Source organism: Entelurus aequoreus, linkage group LG10 (genome assembly GCF_033978785.1).
Source record: "Entelurus aequoreus isolate RoL-2023_Sb linkage group LG10, RoL_Eaeq_v1.1, whole genome shotgun sequence".
NCBI classification, from domain to species: Eukaryota; Metazoa; Chordata; class Actinopteri; order Syngnathiformes; family Syngnathidae; genus Entelurus; species Entelurus aequoreus.
The window spans coordinates 66111782-66133990 of NC_084740.1; the positions used below are offsets into that span (position 1 = coordinate 66111782).

Here is a 22209-nt window from a genome sequence, read left to right on the forward strand (position 1 = left end):
TTTGTGATAATTTACAACAAATATATTTATGTATTGGAACATTATTGTTTTTTCTTTTATCATTGCATAAGCTATCTATGCATTGTCTCTATTATTTTCTCTCCCTATCATAAACTGGAAATGTTTTAACACAAAACGTAAAGAAAAAATACTGAGATATGGAGAAAGTGTAGTATTAAATAAAATCTGCTTATACCTACTTCACATTTTAAACACATTTAATCATTACCATTGATAAATCATTTACAATTAATGTAAGATTTGTAAATGTTTATACTTTCTGCACTTTAATAAACTATCCTGACATGTACTTGACTATTTTTATGTTTGGTGTCATGGATGCTGAATTCAATGGAACATTTATAACTCTTGGTGGCTTTGTAGAAATGGACAAGTATGGATATCTTTACCTTGTCATCTTGTTGACATTATATATTCTCATCCTCTGCACTAACTGCACCATTATATGTCTGATCTGGATCCACAGGAACCTTCATGAGCCTATGTACATTTTCATTGCAGCTTTGTCACTCAACTCTCTTTTGTTTAGCACTGCTCTCTACCCCAAACTTTTCTTTGATGTTTTATCTAAAAAACAGATCATTGTTCATTCTGCTTGTATGTTTCAATATTTTCTCTATTATTCTTTTGGTGTTTCAGACTTCTTACTGCTGTCAGCCATGTCTTATGACAGGTATGTGTCTATCTGCAAACCTCTGCATTATCCAACTATCATGGGAAAAAGAACTGTTATTGTCCTCTTGACTTTGGCCTGGTTTTTACCTGCATGTGTGGATGTACCGTCAACTCTATTTAATTCTACACGAAAACTCTGTGACTATACAACAAAAGGTATTTTATGTAACAACACAATTCTTAAGCCTCACTGTGTAAAATCAACATTTGTTACCCTTTATGGTTTTTTTGTAACGATGAATCTTGTTGTTGTTCCTGTGATGTTCATCCTTTTTACGTACATAAATATATTTATAGTAACTTATCACAGTTGTGCAGAAGTCAGGAAAAAAGCGGCAGAGACATGTTTACCTCACCTGATGGTTTTATTAATCTTCTCTTGTTTGTGTCTGTTTGATGTCATCATCGCTCGATTGGAGTCAGATCTTCCAAAATTTGTACGTTTAATAATGACCCTACAAATACTTGTGTATAATCCTCTGTTTAATCCAATCATTTAATGAGTGAAAATGAAGGAAATCTGGAAACACATTAAGGGATTGTTTTATCAACTGGTGAACTAAAAAAAATGATCCCACTTGTTCGCTACTTGGATGAGAGGGGAAACGTCTTCTAAGACAAACCAAACAGTCCAGTTGTGATCGTTTGAATGCCCTGAGAACACAATGACCCGGATGAATCATAAATCCATAGATATAGCATTGAAGTCTTTATTTTCCCAAGTGATCCTTTAAGAAAAGTAATTTAAATTATCATATGGTGTTTATAAGATGTATAAATGGAAGAAAAATGAAGCAAAGAGCCATGCTGTCTGTTGTCATTTCATATCACTAATTGTATTGCTTTATCAATATTAATATCAATCAATATTATATGTACTTATTTACTTTTAATGCATCTACAATTCAGGCTGAAAACACTCCTATTTAATTGTGCATATGACAACTGAAAGTATGTTATCCACACTCACATTTTTATCTTAATTGTGATTATTTTATATGGTGATTATATTTTTCATTTTATTTGTTGCCTTCTTGTTATTTTTTCTAAAGCGCTTTGAATTGCCTTGTTAAGACATGTGTTTTATAAATAAACTTGCCCTTGCCTTTCCTCTAATCTCATTTCCCCCATTAAATTGACCTATGTGGGCATACTTTTTTGGTAATTGTCTACAAAGATATTTATGCATTGTATCTATTATTTTTTTTACCTTTACCAGTGCATAAGCAATACATGTATTGTCACACATTCTCAATTCTTTTCTCGCCCTATCATAAAATGGTAATGTTTTAACACAACGAGTAAAGATAGTGAAGGAGTAAATAAGATCTGCTTCTACCTACTTCTTCGTATTCAATTCTGTATATATAAATATGAGTTGTGCTTTAACGTAACTTTTTGTAAAGCACATTTTAAACAAATTAAACCATTATCATTGATAAATCATGTAAAATAAATTGTATATTTTGTAACTGTTTATATCTTCTGCTCCTTAAACTATACTGACATGAACTTTTGTGTTTGTGTGCAATCAACATGTAGTCAAAATATAGCCACAGTAATAATGGACGTTAGTCATAACAATTTTCCTTGTGCGTATACACGCGCTCACACACATTAGTTGTATGTTATGAGCTTATGTAATTTATTACTTTCACCTAGTAAATCTAGTTGTAGGAATAAACTATCCTTTGCAAGATATTCAAACTTTTTGAATTTCACCTGTATATGGGTTAGTGAGGAGGAGCCATGTAAGAAAATACACTATCTTAAGGAGCCAACACAGACCCAGGTCACAGACCCAAGGACCTAGGAGTCTCCTCGCTGAGGAGCCCACGAGACAGAGCCGCAGCATGGATGTCAACCCACTCATCAAGTCCTGGTGCCTTATGTACAAAGGGTGAAGATGCACAAAAACAAGGCATGGACCTGCGCCAGGACCTATCTCGAAATAGTAAAGAATCCTTCAAAAAATCCTGAATCCAGACAATGATCCGGATCACCCCCAAAGTCTCATCACATGTGCCTCATCCACTTTCTGATATTTTCTGAAAGTCACATCAAAGATCGTTAACCCCTTTTTGAGACATGCTGCTAACAAACGGAGAGACAAACAAACCGCAACAAACACATAAAAAGTAAGTAATCGAAGGATAAATACAATTATTCATGTTGTTTTATTCATCCGTCGCTTCCCAACAGGCCTCAAGATGGTTTGCTCTTTACCTTCTTGTCATTCATCCTCTCTTTTTGTCTCTGTGGGTGGAGGTGGGTACACCAACATACACACAGTTTAGCCTTGTAATGTAAACATAAGGTAAAGTAGTAGAAATAAAAATATCCAAACATGTATTTGTCTCATTTCGAACATTTTCTCTAATGTATTCAAAACATACACATTATGTTTTGAGGTAGGTTGTACAGATGGAATTTATTGCTCTTCCAAGGGAACCAGATCTTGGGGAGCCGATCAAAAAATTGGCTCGTAACAGTTGCGTGACGCAAATAAAGAAGCCAGACCGACTCACTGGCAAAGGCAGGCTTAAATAATGTCAGTGATGACAAACAGGTGCGCGTCCGGAATACAAGCAGCAGGTGAAAATAATAAGTAGCCATGGTAACAAACTCAGGTGCATAAACAGGAACTACCGTATTTTCCGCACCATAAGCCGCACCTAAAAACCACAATTTTTCTCAAAAGCAGACAGTGCGGCTAATAACCCGGTGCGCCTTATATATGGATTAATATTAATATTTATTTTCATAAAGTTTAGGTCTTGCAACTACGGTAAACAGCCGCCATCTGTTTTCCCCGTAAAAGAGGAAGCGCTTCTTCTTCTACAGTAAGCAAACGCTCCCATAGAAGAGGAAGCGCTTCTTCTTCTACTGTAAGCAACCGCCAAGGTGAGCACCCGCCCCCGTAGAAGAAGAAGCGTGCGGATATTACGTTTAATTTCATTTGTGTGTTTCCGTAAAGACCACAAAATGTCTCCTACTAAGAGACACGCGTACAAGGTTCCACTGACTTTTGATATTCATGTGAACCGCACTGTGGATACAACGGGAGCATGTACGGTGAATATTCGCACCACAGGGAATGAGAAGTCGTCCTACTGTGGTTCTAGCTTGCCATGCTAACGGCCAGAAACTTCCACCCACCGTGATATTCAAAAGGAAGACCTTGCCAAAAGAGAACTTTCCAGCCGGCGTCATCATAAAAGCTAACTCGAAGGGATGGATGGATGAAGAAAAGATGAGCGAGTGGTTGATAGACGTTTACGCGAAGAGACCGGGTGACTTTTTTCACACAGCGCCGTTCCTGTTGATCTATGACTGCATGCGCGTCCACATCATCGATGGTGTCAAAAAACAAGTGAAGCACACCGAAGAAGAAGAATTCGAGGGATTTGTGGATGAGTAATAACTTCAGAAAGTGAGCTTTAAATGTTTATTTTGTGTGTTGTGTGACATTAACGTTCGAGCAACGTTGAGTTATTGCTGTTGCTATTACGCTGCACTATTTTGAGTGTTACTATTTTTGTGATTGCACATTTGCACATTACATTTTGGGAGTGAACAGAGTTGTTAGAACGCTGGTTTGTAATATATTATTAAAGTTTGACTGACCTATCTGACTGTTTTTTTGACATTCCCTTTAGCGTAGCGTAGGTGCGGCTAATAACACGGGGCGGCTAATAGGTAAACAAAGTTTTGAAATATGCCATTCATTGAAGGTGCGGCTTACAACACGGGGCGCCTTATGGTGCGGAAAATACGGTAAATGAGTCCAAAACTAACAGAACATAACTAAAAAAACCATGATCTAGACCACAGATCATGACAGAGCCCCCCTTAAGGACAGATCACAGATGTAAAAAAAAAAAGGACAAAAACCAAGCAGGGTCAAAAGTCACGGGAGGTCGGAGGGAGGACTTGGCGGTGGGTCGCCAGGCCAAGTGTCCCCGAATCCACCGAGGACAAGTCAAGTGGCGGCGGCGAGTGGAACGCTGCTGCAGCAGGCGAGGCAGGCGACCCGGGAACGGCCACATCCGTTGCCGACGGGGAGGTGGGTGCACTTGGCGAGGCGGACGACCAGGGAGCGGCCACATCCGTGGTCGACGGGGAGGTGGGCTCTTCGGCGGCGGCGTCGTGGCAGGCTTGGAAGCAGCGGACAAGTCAGGCGTGAAAGCAGCAGCAGACGAGTCAGGCATGGTGCAGGAACAGGAACTGGAGCCAGCCGTGGTGCCGGAACAGGAACTGGTGCCAGCCGTGGTGCAGGAACAGGAACAGGAACAGGTGCCAGCCGTGGTGCAGGAACAGGAACAGGTGCCAGCCGTGGTGCAGGAAGAGGAACTGGTGCCAGCCGTGGTGTAGGAACAGGAACTGGTGCCAGCTGAGGTGCAGAAACAGGAACTGGTGCCAGCCAAGGTGCAGGAACAGGAACTGGTGCCAGCCGAGGTGCAGGAACAGGAACTGGTGCACGTCGAGGTGCAGGAACAGAAACTGGTGCCCGCCAAGGTGCAGGAACAGGAGCTAGCCGAGGAGCAGGAACAGGATTTAGCCGAGGAGCAGGAACAGGAGCAGATGCTAGCCGAGGAGCAGGAACAGGAACTGGATTTGGAACAGCAGGTTCAGATGCTGGAGAGGATGGCGTCTGCAGGCCCACCGGAGATGATGGTGGCATCTGCAGGCCCACCCGAGATGATTTCCAGTTCTTTGTTGTAGGATCTTCTGTAACATGTCCATATCAATACTTGGTATGGTCTGTGTTCTTGGTGTGGGTACCATTGAGATGATGTAAAAGTCACAAAGCTACATTGATACCAAGTACTGCATCAATGTCAATACTTATCAAGATCTTCTATTTTCCTCACCACCAAGACTTTTGCTTCCTCCGGCGTCCCATTTAGTTTGATGAAGATCTTACAGTCCGTTACCCAGGTTTGTTGAATCTTGCTTTGCCTTTTAAGTTGTCGTGCAATCCTTGCGATATCAGCATTTTTCTTTCTCAAGTGTTCATTCATGAAAACATCTGTACCTTTCAGTTTGCGTCCTTGCTTCAATAGTGCCATTTTCTTTTTCCTGTTTGTGAATCTCATGATGACAGCTGGTGGTCTCTGGTTCCTCATGGACAGTGGGTGACAAGCCTCGAAGTGCTCCAGGTCCATCTCTATCCCCCTGCTCTGGAGATAGGAAGCCACCTGCTGCTCCACCGACTGTGTCTCCTGTTCGTTGGGCTCCCCGCTGTCCGCGGCCACCGCACGCGCGTAGGAGTGCGGCTTGATCTTGATGCCGGTGATGACCACATCATTCATGCGGGAGTATTGCTCCAGCTCGTCCACTCGCCGCTCCAGGTCCACAATGCACCGGTCTTTTTCCACGTTCTGGAGGCGTAGTTGTTTCACCTTCTCCTGTAGCCCCAGAAGCTGCTCCTTCTGCGTTCTGACCGCAATCACGTCGCTGCACAGGGAGTGGAGTGTGAGCTTCATCTCCTCGAACTCCTCCGATGTCGGGCTTTTCCTTGGTGGAGGCATTCTGATGGTCTATATGCCGAAGCATCCAGCAACAGAAGAAATCCACACCTCTGTATCTCAGGCTGCTAATGCTAGCCGGCTTCGGTGTGCTAGCCCGCAGCACTGATCGACACAAACTGCAAAGTGTCACGGCACAGTGACACAATGAAGCCAAAAAAGTACATAAAAGTACAGAAAAGATGTGCTGGTTTTGCACAAAGTGATCGTTAAACTCGACAATCAGACGCGCGCGAACTACGTGGACCCCGACTTAAACAAGTTGAAAAACTTATTTGGGTGTTACCATTTAGTGGTCAATTGTACGGAATATGTACTGAACTGTGCAATCTACTAATAAAAGTTTCAATCAATCAATCAATCCAAACAGGAAGTGATATATAGTTTAGTCAATATCCTGCATTTATTGGAACGTTATACAATGTTTGACACTTTCAACTACTGTACATATTTTTTTATTGTATTTATAATCTAGACCGAAAAACACTTGTATTTAATTGTGCATATAATAACGTTTGTTATCTAAACTCACATTTTGTTTTTGTATTGTGATGATTATAGTTTTTATTTTATCTTTAATTTCTTTTAATTTCCTCTAAATAATTTTGAATTGTCTTGTGTTCTAATTGTTCTCTGTAAATAAACTTGCCCTTGCCTCGCCTATAATCTCTTTATTTTCATTAAATTGACCTATGTGGGAATACTTTTGTGATAATTTACAACAAATATATGTATGTATCGAGACATTATGGTTTTTTCTTTTATCATTGCATAAGCTATCTATGTATTGTCTCTATTATTTTCTCTCCCTATCATAAAATGGAAATGTTTTAACACAAAACATAAATAAAAAATACTGAGATATGGAGACAGTGTAGTATCAAATAAGATCTGCTTCTACCTACTTCACATTTTAAACACATTTAATCATTACCATTGATAAATCATTTACAATAAATGTAAGATTTCGTAAATGTTTATACTTTCTGCACTTTAATAAACTATCCTGACTTGAGTCAAAATGATACCTTCTTCTATGCAGCGACTCTAATACATACTTGTCAACCCTCCCGAATTTTCCGGGAGACTCCCGAATTTCAGTGCCTCTCCCGAAAATCTCCTGGGACAACCATTCTCCTGAATTTCTCCCGTATTCCAGCTGGACAACAAGGCACGCCCCCTCCAGGTCCATGCAGACCTGAGTGAGGACAGCTTTTTGTCACGTCCGCTTTTTCTCCATATAAACAGCGTGAAACTTTGCTGGACTCGATCTCTTCTGGGACTTGGAGGTAGGTGTATAGCCCGCGTCAAATCATTGAGAGGTTTGGTGATGACGAGTACCCCTTTATGAACCTCCGGTAATATCCAGCAAATCCTAGGAACGACTTGAGCTCCTTCAAAGTTCTTGGAATTGGCCAGGTTTTTAAAGCAAGGATTTTGTCCGGATCGGTCTCGACTCCCTTCTCCGAAACTATGTGTCCCAAGTACCCGACAGACTTCTGGAAAAATTTACATTTTTCTGGAGAGAGCTTCAGACCATATTCTTTTAGACGATGCAATACCCGCAGCAGCCTCCGCTCATGTTCTTCCAGCAAATCCGAAAACACGATGAGATTGTCGAGGAAAACCAGAACTTCCTTTAAATGGAGATCCCCCATGCTTTTCTCCATTAACCACTGAAATGTGGATGGAGCGTTTGTTACCCCTTGGGGCATTCGGTTGAACTCCCAAAATCCGATGGGCGTCACAAAAGCTGTCTTAGCTTTGTCTTCTTCGTTCATCTCGATCTGGTAATATCCAGATTTCAAATCAAGAACGCTGAACCATTTTGAACCGGTCAAAGCAGAAAGAGACTCCTCCAGATTTGGCAAAGGGTAGGCGTCTTTAACCGTTTGAAGGTTCAGCTTCCTGTAGTCGATGCACAAACGTATGTCCCCGTTCTTCTTACGGACCACGACGATTGGTGACGAAAATGGCGACTCTGATTCGCGAATGACACCAGCCTCCAGCAGGTCTCTGAGATGTTGTCGGACGGCCTCGATGTCATGGGGGTGAATGGGTCTGGCTCTGTGTTTGAATGGATTTTCGTCATCCAGCTTTATGTGATGTTTCACCTTGTTCGTGCGTCCAAAGTCCAGTTCACTGAGTGCGAAAACGTCCGGGATCTGATGGAGTTTCTCCGTGATTTTTGCCTTCCACTCCGGTGGAATAAGTGACTCTCCAAAATTCAGCTTCAGATTGATGCAAGGACTTTCAGATGGTGAACAGCTTGTTGACACGCTGTGCGACAAGATTTGCGGTGACACGGCAAGTTCTGCGATGGTGGAGAGAGGTGGGATGGTCACATCCTGGTCCTACTCGTTACTCAGGATGACCGGAATCTTCTTGTGGGATTGGCTTGGGAGCATAATCAAATAATTTTTGACACACAGCCCTCCTGGCTAGCTCGCCACTTTATGTAACCTGTATGTTACTCTAATAAAGCACTGTACAAGTACTAAATAAAACAGTGAATGATATGATTGGGCTAGATAAGAAGAAACTAAACTCGGCTCTAGGAATGGAGAGTAATAAAGACTGAACACAGGTTTTAGGTTTAAGTGGTACCAAATTATATTAAAGAATAATAGGAAAAATAAACAAACAAACATTAACATGTAAATTCAAATGGCCATTCACATATTCCATAATTCATAGAACATACAATATTTACAATATCAATTTACTTGATTCACCCCTTGTTTTTCTACCAACGATGGTATAAGCACAACACGATATCAAAGTTCATTAAACGGCCCGCAAAGTCCACGTTGTGGTGGCAGTGTCCAGAGGGGTTTTAGTGAAGGGACGGGGGAAAGGTGAATGTTCAGGAGGACCGCAATGAACACGTTGCGTTGTGGTAAAAAAGAAGGAAAAACAGAGGGCGGCTGCTAAGGAGCCTCCTACCCGCCCGGGGCTCGGTTGGGTGGATCCAGTTCAGTTGGTTCGGTTCCAGGCATAACGCTTCAGACTCTAGTTCAGGGCTTCTAAGCTCGCCATCCAACCTGGCCAATTCCGCAGATAATCACGCTCAAACACTGTCTCGCGACGACCCACAGCTCCGGTAGTCGGCTCCTGCAGCAACATCACACAGCGTGTCCCTCTCGCTCTCCCACTTCCGGGTTTTATGCTCAGCCCACTTCCGGGTTCTATGCTAATCTGATAGGTCACGTGACCGCGTGACGTAATGACGCACGTAAGGACAGCTTAGACGACAAAAATAAATAGAAAGGATATTTAATGTGGTTTTGTCACCCGGGTTACAGATATATATATATACATGAAATACTTGAATTTCAGGGAATTATAGCTATAAATATACTCCTCCCCATTAATCCCGCCACCCTCCCCCCCCCCCCCCCCCCCCCCCCACCTCAACACAACAACCCCCCCACTCACTCCCCCAATCTCCCGAATTCGGAGGTCTCAAGGTTGGCAAGTATAATGACATGATCAATATTGATCACTATTGACATGATGACTATTAACATTCTGATCAACGTTTCTACATTTTCTAACCTCTAGTCCCCAGTACAGGGGTCAGTGTGGTTGCAAATTACCAGGAAAACAACCTTATTCTTAGAAGAAAATGCACAATTGGTCATAAGTTTGCATCACACGTTAAAAATGAAAGTCTTTGGAGGATTACTAAGTAAAAGAGGAGAACGCCTTCTAAACTTGGAGGCCAATCGCAGGCAGTCTTCATCCTGTGGGTCATCCTTATAAGGTGGACGACTTCTTACTCTTCTCAGCATTGACTGCTCACAACAAGTTCCATCAACATCACCGTGAAGACTTGGAGGAGCTTGTTGACATGACAGCATCTTTTGATGGAGGACTTGATGAGATCAGGGTGAACAATTTTCATAACATTTGACTATTTTTATGTTTGGTGTCATGGATGCTGACTTCAATGGAACATTTATAACTCTTGGTGGCTTTGTAGAAATGGACAAGTATAGATATATGTACTTTGTCATCTTGTTGACATTATATATTCTCATCCTCTGCACTAACTGCACCATTATATGTCTAATCTGGATCCACAGGAACCTTCATGAGCCTATGTACATTTTCATTGCAGCTTTGTCACTCAACTCTCTTTTGTTTAGCACTGCTCTCTACCCCAAACTTTTCTTCGATGTTTTATCCAAAAAACAGATCATTGTTCATTCTGCTTGTATGTTTCAATATTTTCTCTATTATTCTTTTGGTGTTTCAGACTTCTTACTGCTGTCAGCCATGTCTTATGACAGGTATGTGTCTATCTGTAAACCTCTGCATTATCCAACTATCATGGGAAAAAGAACTGTTATAGTCCTCTTGACTTTGGCCTGGCTTCTACCTGCATGTGTGGATGTGCCGTTAACTATATTTATTTCTAAACAAAAACTCTGTGACTTTACAACAATAGGTATTTTATGTAACAACACAATTCTTAAGCTTCACTGTGTAAAATCAACATTTGTTACCCTTTATGGTTTGTTTGTAATGATGAGTTTTGCTGTTGTTCCTGTGATGTTCATCCTTTTTACGTACATAAAAATATTTATAATAACATATCACAGTTGTGCAGAAGTCAGGAAAAAAGCGGCAGAGACATGTTTACCTCACCTGATGGTTTTATTCATCTTCTCTTGTTTGTGTCTGTTTGATGTCATCATCGCTCGATTGGAGTCAGATCTTCCAAAAATTGTACGTTTAATAATGACCGTACAAATACTTGTGTATAATCCTCTGTTTAATCCAATCATTTATGGAGTGAAAATGAAGGAAATCTGGAAACACATCAAGGGATTGTTTTATCAACTGGTGAACTAAAAAAAATGATCCCACTTGTTCGCTACTTGGATGAGAGGGGAAACGTCTTCTAAGACAAACCAAACAGTCCAGTTGTGATCGTTTGAATGCCCTGAGAACACAATGACCCGGGTGAATCATAAATCCTTAGATATAGCATTGAAGTCTTTATTTTCCCAAGTGATCCTTTAAGAAAAGTAATTTACATTATCATATGGTGATTATAAGATGTGTAAATGGAAGAAAAAGGAAGCAAGGAGCCATGCTGTCTGATGTCATTTTATATCAATAATTGTATTGCTTTATCAATATTAATATCAATCAATATTATATGTACTTATTTACTTTTAATGCATCTATAATTCAGGCTGAAAACACTCCTATTTAATTGTGCATATGACAACTGAAAGTATGTTATCAACACTCACATTTTTATCTTAATTGTGATTATTTTATATGATGATTATATTTTTCATTTTATTTGTTGCCTTCTTGTTATTTTTTCTAAAGCACTTTGAATTGCCTTGTTAAGAATTGTGTTTTATAAATAAACTTGCCCTTGCCTTGCCTCTAATCTCATTTCCCCCCATTAAATTGACCTATGTGGGCATGCTTTTTTGGTAATTGTCTACAAATATATTTATGCATTGTATCTATTATTTTTTTTACCTTTACCACTGCATAAGCAATACATGTATTGTCACACATTCTCAATTATTTTCTCGCCCTATCATAAAATGGTAATGTTTTAACACAACGAGTAAAGACAGTGAAGGATTAAATCAGATCTGCTTCTACCTACTTCTTCATATTCAATTCTGTTTATATAAATATGAGTTGTGCTTTAACGTAACTTTTGTAAAGCACATTTTAAACAAATTAAACCATTATCATTGATAAATCATTTAAAATAAATGTAATATTTTGTAACTGTTTATATCTTCTGCACCTTAAACTATACTGACATGAACTTTTGTGTTTGTATGCAATCAACATGGAGTCAAAATATACATTCTTCTCGGTAGCCACAGTAATAATGGACGTAAGTCATAACAATTTTCCTTGTGCGTATACACGCACTCACACACATTAGTTGTATGTTATTAGCCTATGTCATTGATTAGTTTCACCTAGTATATCTAATTGTAGAAATGAACTAGCCTTTGCAAGACATTCAAACTTTTTGTATATGGGTTAGTGAGGAGAGGTGGCTTCGGTGTGCTAGCCCGCAGCACTGATCGACACAAACTGCAAAGTGTCACGGCTCAGTGACACAATGAAGCCAAAAAAGTACAGAAAAGATGTGCTGGTTTTGCACAAAGTGATCGTTAAACTCGACAATCAGACGCACCGTCGATCGCTGGAACGCAGGTGAGCACGGGTGTTGATGAGCAGATGAGAGCTGGCGTAGGTGGAGAGCTAATGTTTTTGGCATAGTTTTGTCGAGGTCCCGTAGCTAAGTTAGCTTCAATGGCGACGTTAGCAATAGAATTGGTAGGCTTTACCAGGCGGCACAGCATTAACCGTGTGGTTACAGGTCCAGGGTTTGGTAGTATTGTTGATCTTCTGTCTATCCTTCCAGTCAGGGGCTGTTAGCCCCATAGCTGAAGTGCTTCGACGATGTATTGTCTTGGAGATAAAAGTCACTGTGAATGTTCATTTCGCGTTCTCGACTCTCATTTTCAAGAGGATATAGTATCCGAGGTGGTTTAAAATACAAATCCGTGATCTACAATAGAAAAAGGAGAGAGTGTGGAATCCAATGAGCCCTTGTACCTAAGTTACGGTTAGAGCGAAAAAAGATACGTCCTGCACTGCACTCTAATCCTTCACTCTCATGTTCCGCATCCACAAATCTTTCATCCTGGCTCAAATTAATGGTGTAATCGTCGCTTTCTCGGTCCGAATCGCTCTCGCTGCTGGTGTAAACAATGGGGAAATGTGAGGAGCCCTTCAACCTGTGACGTCACACTACTTCCTGTACAGGCAAGGCTTTTTTATCAGCGACCAAAAGTTCTGAACTTTATCGTCGATGTTCTCTACTAAATCCTTTCAGCAAAAATATGGCAATATCGCGAAATGATCAAATATGACACATAGAATGGATCTGCTATCCCCGTTTGAATAAGAAAATGTATTGGAACATTATTGTTTTTTCTTTTATAAGTGCATAAGCTATCCATGTATTGTCTCTATTATTTTCTCTCCCTATCATAAAATGGAAATGTTTTAACACAAAACTTAAAGACAAAATACTTAGATATGGAGAAAGTGTTGTATCAAATAAGATCTGCTTCTACCTACTTCACATTTTAAACACATTTAATCATTACCATTGATAAATCATTTACAATAAATGTAAGATTTTGTAAATGTTTATACTTTCTGCACTTTAATAAACTATCCTGACAAGTACTTTTGTGTTTGTATGTAATCAGCATGGAGTCAAAATGATACCTTCTTCTATGCAGCCACTTTAATACATACTTGCCAATCATCCTGAATTTTCCGGGAGACCCCCGAATTTCAGTGCCTCTCCCGAAAATCTCCCGGGACAACCATTCTCCCGAATTTCTCCCGAATTCCAGCCAGACAACAAGGCACGCCCCCTCCAGGTCCATGCGTACCTGAGTGAGGACAGCTTTTTGTCACGTCCGCTTTTTCTCCATATAAACAGCGTGCCGGCCCAGTCACCTTATAACATCTACGGCTTTTGGAGAGTGCACAACTGCACACACAACAAGAAGGAGACGAAGCAGAAGAACGAAGAAGAGACAGTCATGGCCACGACGAGTAAGAAGAAGTACGCTTGCAAGTCGGGACGGTATGGCGTAGTGGGTAGAGCGACCGTGTCAGAAACCTGAGGGTTGCAGGTTCGTTCCCCGCCTCTTGACATCCAAATTGCTGCCGTTGTGTCCTTGGGCAGGACACTTGACCCTTACCCCCGATGCCTCTCACACTGGTGAATGAATGATGAATGAATGGTAGGTGGTGGTCGGAGGGGCCGCAGGCGCAAACTGGCAGCCTCGCTTCCTTCAGTCTACCCCAGGGCAGCTGTGGCTACAAATGTAGCTTACCACCACCAGGTGTGAATGAATGATGGGTTCCCACGTCTCTGTGAGTGCTTTGAGTATCTAATAATAGAAAAGTGCGTTATAAAATCTAATCCATTATTTCATTATTATTATTTAGTCATCAGAGAGGGTGTTGAGCATGGTTAGAAAGATAGTGACAGAGAATAGAACGAGGATGAACAATTCAACCCTAAACTCACTCCTTTCCTGCAAATTAAATTTCACGGATGCTGCCCACACCTATGCTCCTTCAAAGATTGTGCTACTGGCTGCAAAGCATTGCACTTTCAAATACAACAATGAGTAGAGGAGTGTTATGTGTGTTTCAATTACAGCAAGGTGGTCTTGCCGCTGGGCCTTAGGCCTGTCGCACCTCCACCGGTGCCTGTGGTAGACTGTGCATGGCAGGGACATCCTCTTCCCTGAGGCAGGCTTAAACCTGACCGCATACCAGAAAAGGTTTTGCTGCAGGCTCTTCAGCTGGGGACCACCTCTCATTGATGTTTTGCCCCTTAGCCCAGAACATCTCCCGGTGGCGGGGCAGTGAACAGGGACGTCTCCCTGACACCCCCTGCAGCAAAACCTACTTGGATGTTGCTTCCCAAGCCTTGTCGCGTCGTTTAATCCAGAGCCAGTGGCTAGATTTCTCTGCTACTTCTGAAAGCTCCTTGATGGATCTGCTCAGGGTGGCTCCACGTAGTCCCAGGTCCTTGAGCAGGCGTGGTGTTGTTCTGCCCACAAAGCCTCTGGCTACCACCTCCACCGGATACAGTCTCACCCTCCATCCACTTTCTCTGCACTCCGCGACCAGGTCTGCATACTTTGCCTTCTTTCTCTCATAGGCAGCTTCATGTCCCTCCTCCCATGGCTCTGTCAGCTCAATCAGTACTACTGACTTCAGAGCTGCAGACCACAGCACCACATCTGGTCTTAAGGTGGTGCTGCATATCTCCTGTGGGAACTGGAGCTGCCTACCCAGGTCCACTTCCATCTTCCACGCCGCCCCTGGTGTTAATAGCTTGGCGGGTGGTCTCTTGCTGGAATGTGTCGCAGGTTCCCCCTGCCTTAGGAAGTGGATCCTGCATTGGCTTTCTGCTGGACTCTGGTTGTTTGCCTCCTGCCGACTTTTCTCCAGCACCTCTGCCAGCTTGCTGAGCACCTGGTCGTGCCGCCATCTGAGCCGACCCTGTGTCAGCGCCATTTTGCAGCCTGACAGAACGTGCTGGAGTGAGGCATTGATGGTCCCGCAGAGGTCGCAGGATTGCTCTGTGCCAAGCCATTGGTGGAGGTTTTTAGGGCTCGGGAGGGTGTCATATGTTGCCCTGATGAGGAAACTGAGCCGAGCCTGTGGCAGTTTCCAGAAATCTGCCCAGCTGATTGCTCGGTTCGATACACCCTCCCAAGTTGTCCACCTCCCCTGCTGCCTCTGTGCCACAGACCTTACTCTGAGCTCCTCCTGCTCAATCCTGGTGACTTCAGCAACAACAAGGTCTTTCCTCTCTTTCCTGCCTGCCTTGGACCATAGAATGGGTGGATCGCTCCATCCAAGGCCTGCCCGGCCTGTCTGGACCATGCCCACGACTTCTTGGTGTTGCAGTCTCCCCATCGCCTTCTGGACCGCCTCCTTTGCCCTCCACTTTCTTCCAGTCTCGACTCTGGCATTTGCATCCGCCACTGCCCTGTCAGAGGAGTCCCTTAGTTCCATCACCAGCCTTGCCTTCTCCTGCCTGTAGCCCAGGGTGATAGATTTCAGGGGTAGCTGGAGTGAGTTCCATCCATACAGGCCAGCAGCTGAGAAGCACCGTGGCAGGCCAAGCCATTTTTGGATGAAAGATTTGGCTTTTGCTTCCATCCGGCTTACGGCTGATGACGTGACTTCGCACAGCTTCAGAGGCCACATCATCCTTGGGTACAGGGTGAAGTGGTAACACCACACCTTGTACTTCCCAGGTAGCTGGCTTGCATCGATCTTGGACAGGCCCTCTGAAAGCTGCTGGTGAATGATTTTTCCCATGTCCTTGTCTGAGAGACCAGGTGTATAGAGTCTTCCCAGGCTACGGATGGGCTGATCCACGATGCGTGGGATGTCTTCTCCGCTGATGGTAAAGGTGACTCTGTCGTTTCTCTTCCCCTTTCGCATTGAGAGGCTCCTTGACTTCTGAGGCTTGAACTTCATCCTGGCCCAGGTCATCAGCTCATCCAGCCTCTTAAGTAGCCTGGATGTGCATGGGGCGGTTCGTAGCAGGCAGGTGATGTCGTCCATATAGCTCCTTAGAGGCGGGAGCCTCTGGCCTGCGGGCAGCCGGACACCACCCACCACCTGCCTTGCCCCGATCAGGATGACCTCGAAAGCTGCCACGAAGAGGATGGGGGAAATGAAGCATCCCATTGCGATCCCTAGCTCCAGTTGTTGCCAGCCAGTGGTCACCTTCTTCAGTGCAAAGCACATGTGCATGTCCTGGAAGTAGATCTTGATCATGGTCCTGATGTTATCTGGGATGTAGAAGAATTCCATGGCATAGTCTACGAGCAGGTGTGGCACTGACCCATAGGCATTGGCTAGATCTAACCATACGACGTGCAGATCTTTCTTCTCCCTCTTAGTGGTCTGGATCTGTTCCCAAATCATAGAAGCATGCTCTACGCAGCCAGGAAAACCTGGAATCCCGGCTTTCTGGCAGCTGGTGTCAATGTAGTTGTTCTCCGTGAGGTAGGTAGTCATTCTTCTCGCCATTACAGAAAAGAAGACTTTTCCCTCCACATTCAGTAGGGCTATGCTCCTGAACTGCTCGGTGGTCTTAGCGTTCTGTTGTTTGGGAATAGAAACTGCCACTGCCCTCTGCCATTCGGATGGTATGATCTGCTTAGTCCAGGCAATTCTTATCAGGGTCCATAACAGCTTCAACACTCCTGGGCAGTTCATGTACAGCCTGTACGGTATTCCGTTCGGGCCTGGTGCTGAAGCAGATCTTGCCCGCTGGATCACCTGCCTGACCTCGCTGAGCTTGGGTGGTGATGTATCAAACAGGGCTGATGGTTCTGAGGGTCTGGGCACATACCCTGGGGAGCCTAGCGGGTTGTTCCTTGCTGGGTCACTGTACTGAGTGCGGATTTGCTCTTCCAGTTCTTCTTTGGAGATATCCAGGGTTCCACTTGTCTTCTCCTCAAGGAACCCGCGTGCATACCGGAATGGATTCCTGAAGAAACTTGACCTTTCTTTCTCTTTCCTTTTTCCCCGTCTTCTGATACGTTCTGCCCTCCGGAGGTTAGCGAGGCGTCTTCTGATCTCATCCCAGAGAGCTTTCAGGCCCTCCTTCTCAGACTCCTCTGCCTTCCTCCAACGCTTGCGGAGCTGCCTTCTGTTTGCCACCAGGTCATCAATCTCTTTCTCCCTCCTGCTCTTTGGTCTTATTGTGGCCTCTCTGATGGTCACCTCGCCATACCTGTTGCTGCATTCTTCATAGAGGATTTCCGCGAACAGGTTTAACTTGGCTACCACTGACCCGCGCAGCGCATTTTGCAGCAGCCCGCTGAGATGTTCATCCAACTTTCTCCACTCCTCGGTCTCGTTGGCCTTCGGCCACTTGATCTTGTTCCTTCGGAGCGGGTTCTTCAGGTTCCTGGCTCTTTGACTTGACTCTATTCTTGGGTCGCTTGGGGGTGCTACTGGGTTCACTTCTTGGCGCTCGTCGACATCCCTTTCTTCTTCCTCCCTCCTTTCCTCCCGCGCTACCTCTGCAACATTGGGCCCGTTGGCACTGTAGTTGTCTACCCGGCCTTGGATCCCATTTGTCTGACCTGCCCCTACCGGGGCAGTGCAAGGTTGCATCAGACTCCCACCACCACACTTCATCTTTCCCATGTGGATGTGAAGTCCCCTTAAAGTTGTTGTGTATATGTGTAAATAAATGAACACTGAAATTCAAGTATTTATTGACCCCCTGCGACCCCGAACGGGACAAGCGGTAGAAAATGGATGGATGGATATATATATATATATATAAATATATATATATATATATATATATGAAACACTTGAATTTCAGTGAATTCTAGCTATAAATATATTCCTCCCCATTAGTCCCGCCCTCCGACCCCACCCACCTCAACAACAGCCCCGTCCCCATCCCCCCCCATTTTCCCGAATTCGGAGGTCTCAAGGTTGGCAAGTATGCTGACATGATCAATATTGATGACTATTGACATGATGACTATTAACGTACTGATCAACGTTTCTACATTTTCTAACCTCTAGTCCCCAGTACAGGGGTCAGTGTGGTTGCAAATGACCAGGAAAACAACCCTATTCTTAGAAGAAAATGCACAATTGGTCAAAAGTTTGCATCACACGTTACAAATGAAAGTCTTTGGAGGATAAGTAAAAGAGGAGAACGCCTTCTAAACTTGGAGGCCAATCGCAGGCAGTCTTCATCCTGTGGGTCATCCTTATCAGGTGGACGACTTCTTACTCTTCTCAGCATTGACTGCTCACAACAAGTTCCATCAACATCACCGTGAAGACTTGGAGGAGCTTGTTGACATGACAGCATCTTTTGATGGAGGACTTGATGAGATCCATGGAGGTTGAACAATTTTCATAACATTTGACTATTTTTATGTTTGGTGTGATGGATGCTGAATTCAATGGAACATTTATAACTCTTGGTGGCTTTGTAGAAATGGACAAGTATAGATATATTTACTTTTTCATCTTGTTGACATTTTATTTTCTCATCCTCTGCACTAACTGCACCATTATATGTCTGATCTGGATCCACAGGAACCTTCATGAGCCTATGTACATTTTCATTGCAGCTTTGTCTCTCAACTCTCTTTTGTTTAGCACTGTTATCTACCCCAAACTTTTCTTTGATGTTTTATCCAAAAAACAGATCATTGTTCATTCTGCTTGTATGTTTCAATATTTTCTCTATTATTCTTTTGGTCTTTCAGACTTCTTACTGCTGTCAGTCATGTCTTATGACAGGTATGTGTCTATCTGTAAACCTCTGCAGTATCCAACTATCATGGGAAAAAGAACTGTTATTGTCCTCTTGACTTTGGCCTGGCTTCTACCTGCATGTGTGGGTGTACCGTTAACTATATTTATTTCTAAACAAAAACTCTGTGACTATACAACAAAGGGTATTTTATGTAACAACACAATTCTTAAGCTTCACTGTGTAAAATCAACATTTGTTACCCTTTATGGTTTGTTTGTAATGGTGAGTTTGGCTGATGTTCCTGTGATGTTCATCCTTTTTACGTACATAAAAATATTTATAATAACGTATCACAGGTGTGCAGAAGTCAGGAAAAAAGCGGCAGAGACATGTTTACCTCACCTGATGGTTTTATTCATCTTCACTTGTTTGTGTCTGTTTAATGTCATCATTGCTCGATTGGAGTCAGATCTTCCAAAAATTGTACGTTTAATAATGACCGTACAAATACTTGTGTATAATCCTCTGTTTAATCCAATCATTTATGGAGTGAAAATGAAGAAAATCTGGAAACACATCAAGGGATTGTTTTATCCACTGGTGAACTAAAGAAAATGATCCCACTTGTTCGCTATTTGGATGAGAGGGGAAACGTCTTCTAAGACAAACCAAACAGTCCAGTTGTGATCGTTCGAATGCCCTGAGAACACAATGACCCGGGTGAATCATAAATCCATAGATATAGCATTGAAGTCTTTATTTTCCCAAGTGATCCTTTAAGAAAAGTAATTTACATTATCATATGGTGTTTAAAAAGATGTATAAATGGAAGAAAAAGGAAGCAAAGAGCCATGCTGTCTGATGTCATTTTATATCACTAATTATATTGCTTTATCAATATTAATATCAATCAATATTATATGCACTTATTTACTTTTAATGCATCTATAATTCAGGCTGAAAACACTCCTATTTAATTGTGCATATGACAACTAAAAGTATGTTATCCACACTCACATTTTTATCTTAATTGTGATTATTTTATATGATGATTATTTTTTTTCATTTTATTTCTTGCCTTCTTGTTATTTTTTCTAAAGCACTTTGAATTGCCTTGTTAAGAATTGTGTTTTATAAATAAACTCGCCATCTCATTTTTCCCCATTAAATTGACCTATGTGGGCATACTTTTTTGGTAATTGACTACAAATATATTTATGTATTGTATCTATTTTTTTTTTTACCTTTACCACTGCATAAGCAATACATGTATTGTCACACATTCTCAATTCTTTTCTCGCCCTATCATAAAATGGTAATGTTTTAACACAACAAGTAAAGATAGTGAAGGATTAAATAAGATCTGCTTCTACCTACTTCTTCATATTCAATTCTGTTTATATAAATATGAGTTGTGCTTTAACGTAACTTTTGTAAAGCACATTTTAAACAAATTAAACCATTTTCATTGATAAATCATTTAAAATACATTTTATATTTTGTAACTGTTTATATCTTCTGCACCTTAAACTATACTGACATGAACTTTTGTGTTTGTATGCAATCAACATGGAGTCAAAATATACATTCTTCTCGGTAGCCACAGTAATAATGGACGTTAGTCATAACAATGTTCCTTGTGCGTATACACGCGCTCACACACATTAGTTGTGCATGTGCATGTGAGCTGTGTGCTTGGTATTTTTATGTATTTTATGTATTTTTATCTATTTATCTATGTTCTTATGTTTTTATGTGTTATTATGAATTTGCATAAATTAGTTTTGCATACAATTTCATTGTCCAATGTACAATGACAATATTGATATATTCTATTCCATTCTATTCTAGTTGTATGTTATGAGCCTATGTCATTTATTACTTTCACCTAGTAAATCTAATTGTAGGATTAAACTAACCTTTGCAATATATTCAAACATTTTGAATTTCACCTGTATATGGGTTAGTGAGGAGGAGCCATGTAAGAAAATACACTATCTTAAGGAGCCAACACAGACCCAGGTCACAGACCCAAGGACCTAGGAGTCTCCTTGCTGAGGAGCCCACGAGATAGAGCCGCAGCATGGATGTCAACCCACTCATCAAGTCCTGGGGCCTTATGTACAAAGGGTGAAGATGCACAAAAACGTGGCATGGACCTCTGCCAGGACCTACCTCGTAATAGTAAAGAATCCTTCAAAAAATCCTGAATCCAGACAATGATCCGGATCACCCCCAAAGTCTCATCGCATGTGCCTCATGCACTTTGTGATATTTTCTGAAAGTCACATCAAAGACCGTTAACCCCTTTTTGAGACATGCTGCTAACAAATGGAGACAAACAAACCGCAACAAACACATAAAAAGTAATTAATCGAAGGATAAATACAATTATTCATGTTGTTTTATTCATCTGTCGCTTCCCAACAGGCCTCAAGATGGTTTGCTCTTTACCTTCTTGTCATTCATCCACTTTTTTTGTGGTGGAAGTGGGTAAGCCAACATACACACAGAGTTTATTTAGCCTTGTAATGTAAATGTAAGGTAAAGTAGTAGAAATAAAAATATCCAAACATGTATTTGTCTCATTTTGAACATTTTCTCTAATGTATTCAAAACATACACATTATGTTTTGAGTTAGGTTGTACAGTTGGAATTTATTGCTCTTCCAAGGGAACCAGATCTTGGGGAGCCGATCAAAAAATTGGCTCGTAACAGTTGCATGACCCAAATAAAGAAGCCAGACCGACTCACTGCAAAGGCAGGCTTAAATAATGTCAGTGATGACAAACAGGTGCGTGTCCGGAATGCAAGCGGCAGGTGAAAATAATAAGTAGCCATGGTAACAAACTCAGGTGCATAAACAGGAACTAAATGAGTCCAAAACTAACAGAACATAACTAAAAAAAAACATGATCTAAACCACAGATCATGACAGAGCTCCCCCTTAAGGACAGATCACAGATGTAAAAAAAAAAAGACAAAAACCAAGCAGGGTCAAAAGTCACGGGAGGTCGGAGGGAGGACTTGGCGGTGGGTCGCCAGGCCAAGTGTCCCCGAATCCACCGAGGACAAGTCAAGTGGCGGCGGCGAGTGGAACGCTGCTGCAGCAGGCGAGGCAGGCG

At 42.2% G+C, this 22209-nt stretch overlaps 3 protein-coding genes across 3 annotated transcripts in view; 2 read left to right on the forward strand and 1 right to left on the reverse strand.

Annotated features, from left to right (window-relative positions):
• fhip1b (FHF complex subunit HOOK interacting protein 1B) overlaps positions 1–22209 on the reverse strand; it is a 716414-nt gene that overhangs the window by 226932 nt on the left and 467273 nt on the right. The gene's annotated exons all lie outside the window — the stretch shown is intronic.
• LOC133659186 (olfactory receptor 10J4-like) lies at positions 10152–11087 on the forward strand. Its single transcript, XM_062061922.1, has one exon. The coding sequence runs from the start codon at positions 10152–10154 to the stop codon at positions 11085–11087; it is 936 nt and encodes a 311-aa protein (XP_061917906.1).
• Positions 18769–19692, forward strand: LOC133659187 (olfactory receptor 10J4-like). Its single transcript, XM_062061924.1, has one exon. It carries the CDS (start codon positions 18769–18771, stop codon positions 19690–19692), a length of 924 nt encoding a protein of 307 aa, XP_061917908.1.

What these genes read in the sequence shown, in the direction of transcription:
- LOC133659187 (XM_062061924.1), top strand. Translation starts at nt 18,769, where the DNA reads ATGGATGCTGAATTCAATGGAACATTTATAACTCTTGGTGGCTTTGTA.
- LOC133659186 (XM_062061922.1), top strand. Translation starts at nt 10,152, where the DNA reads ATGTTTGGTGTCATGGATGCTGACTTCAATGGAACATTTATAACTCTT.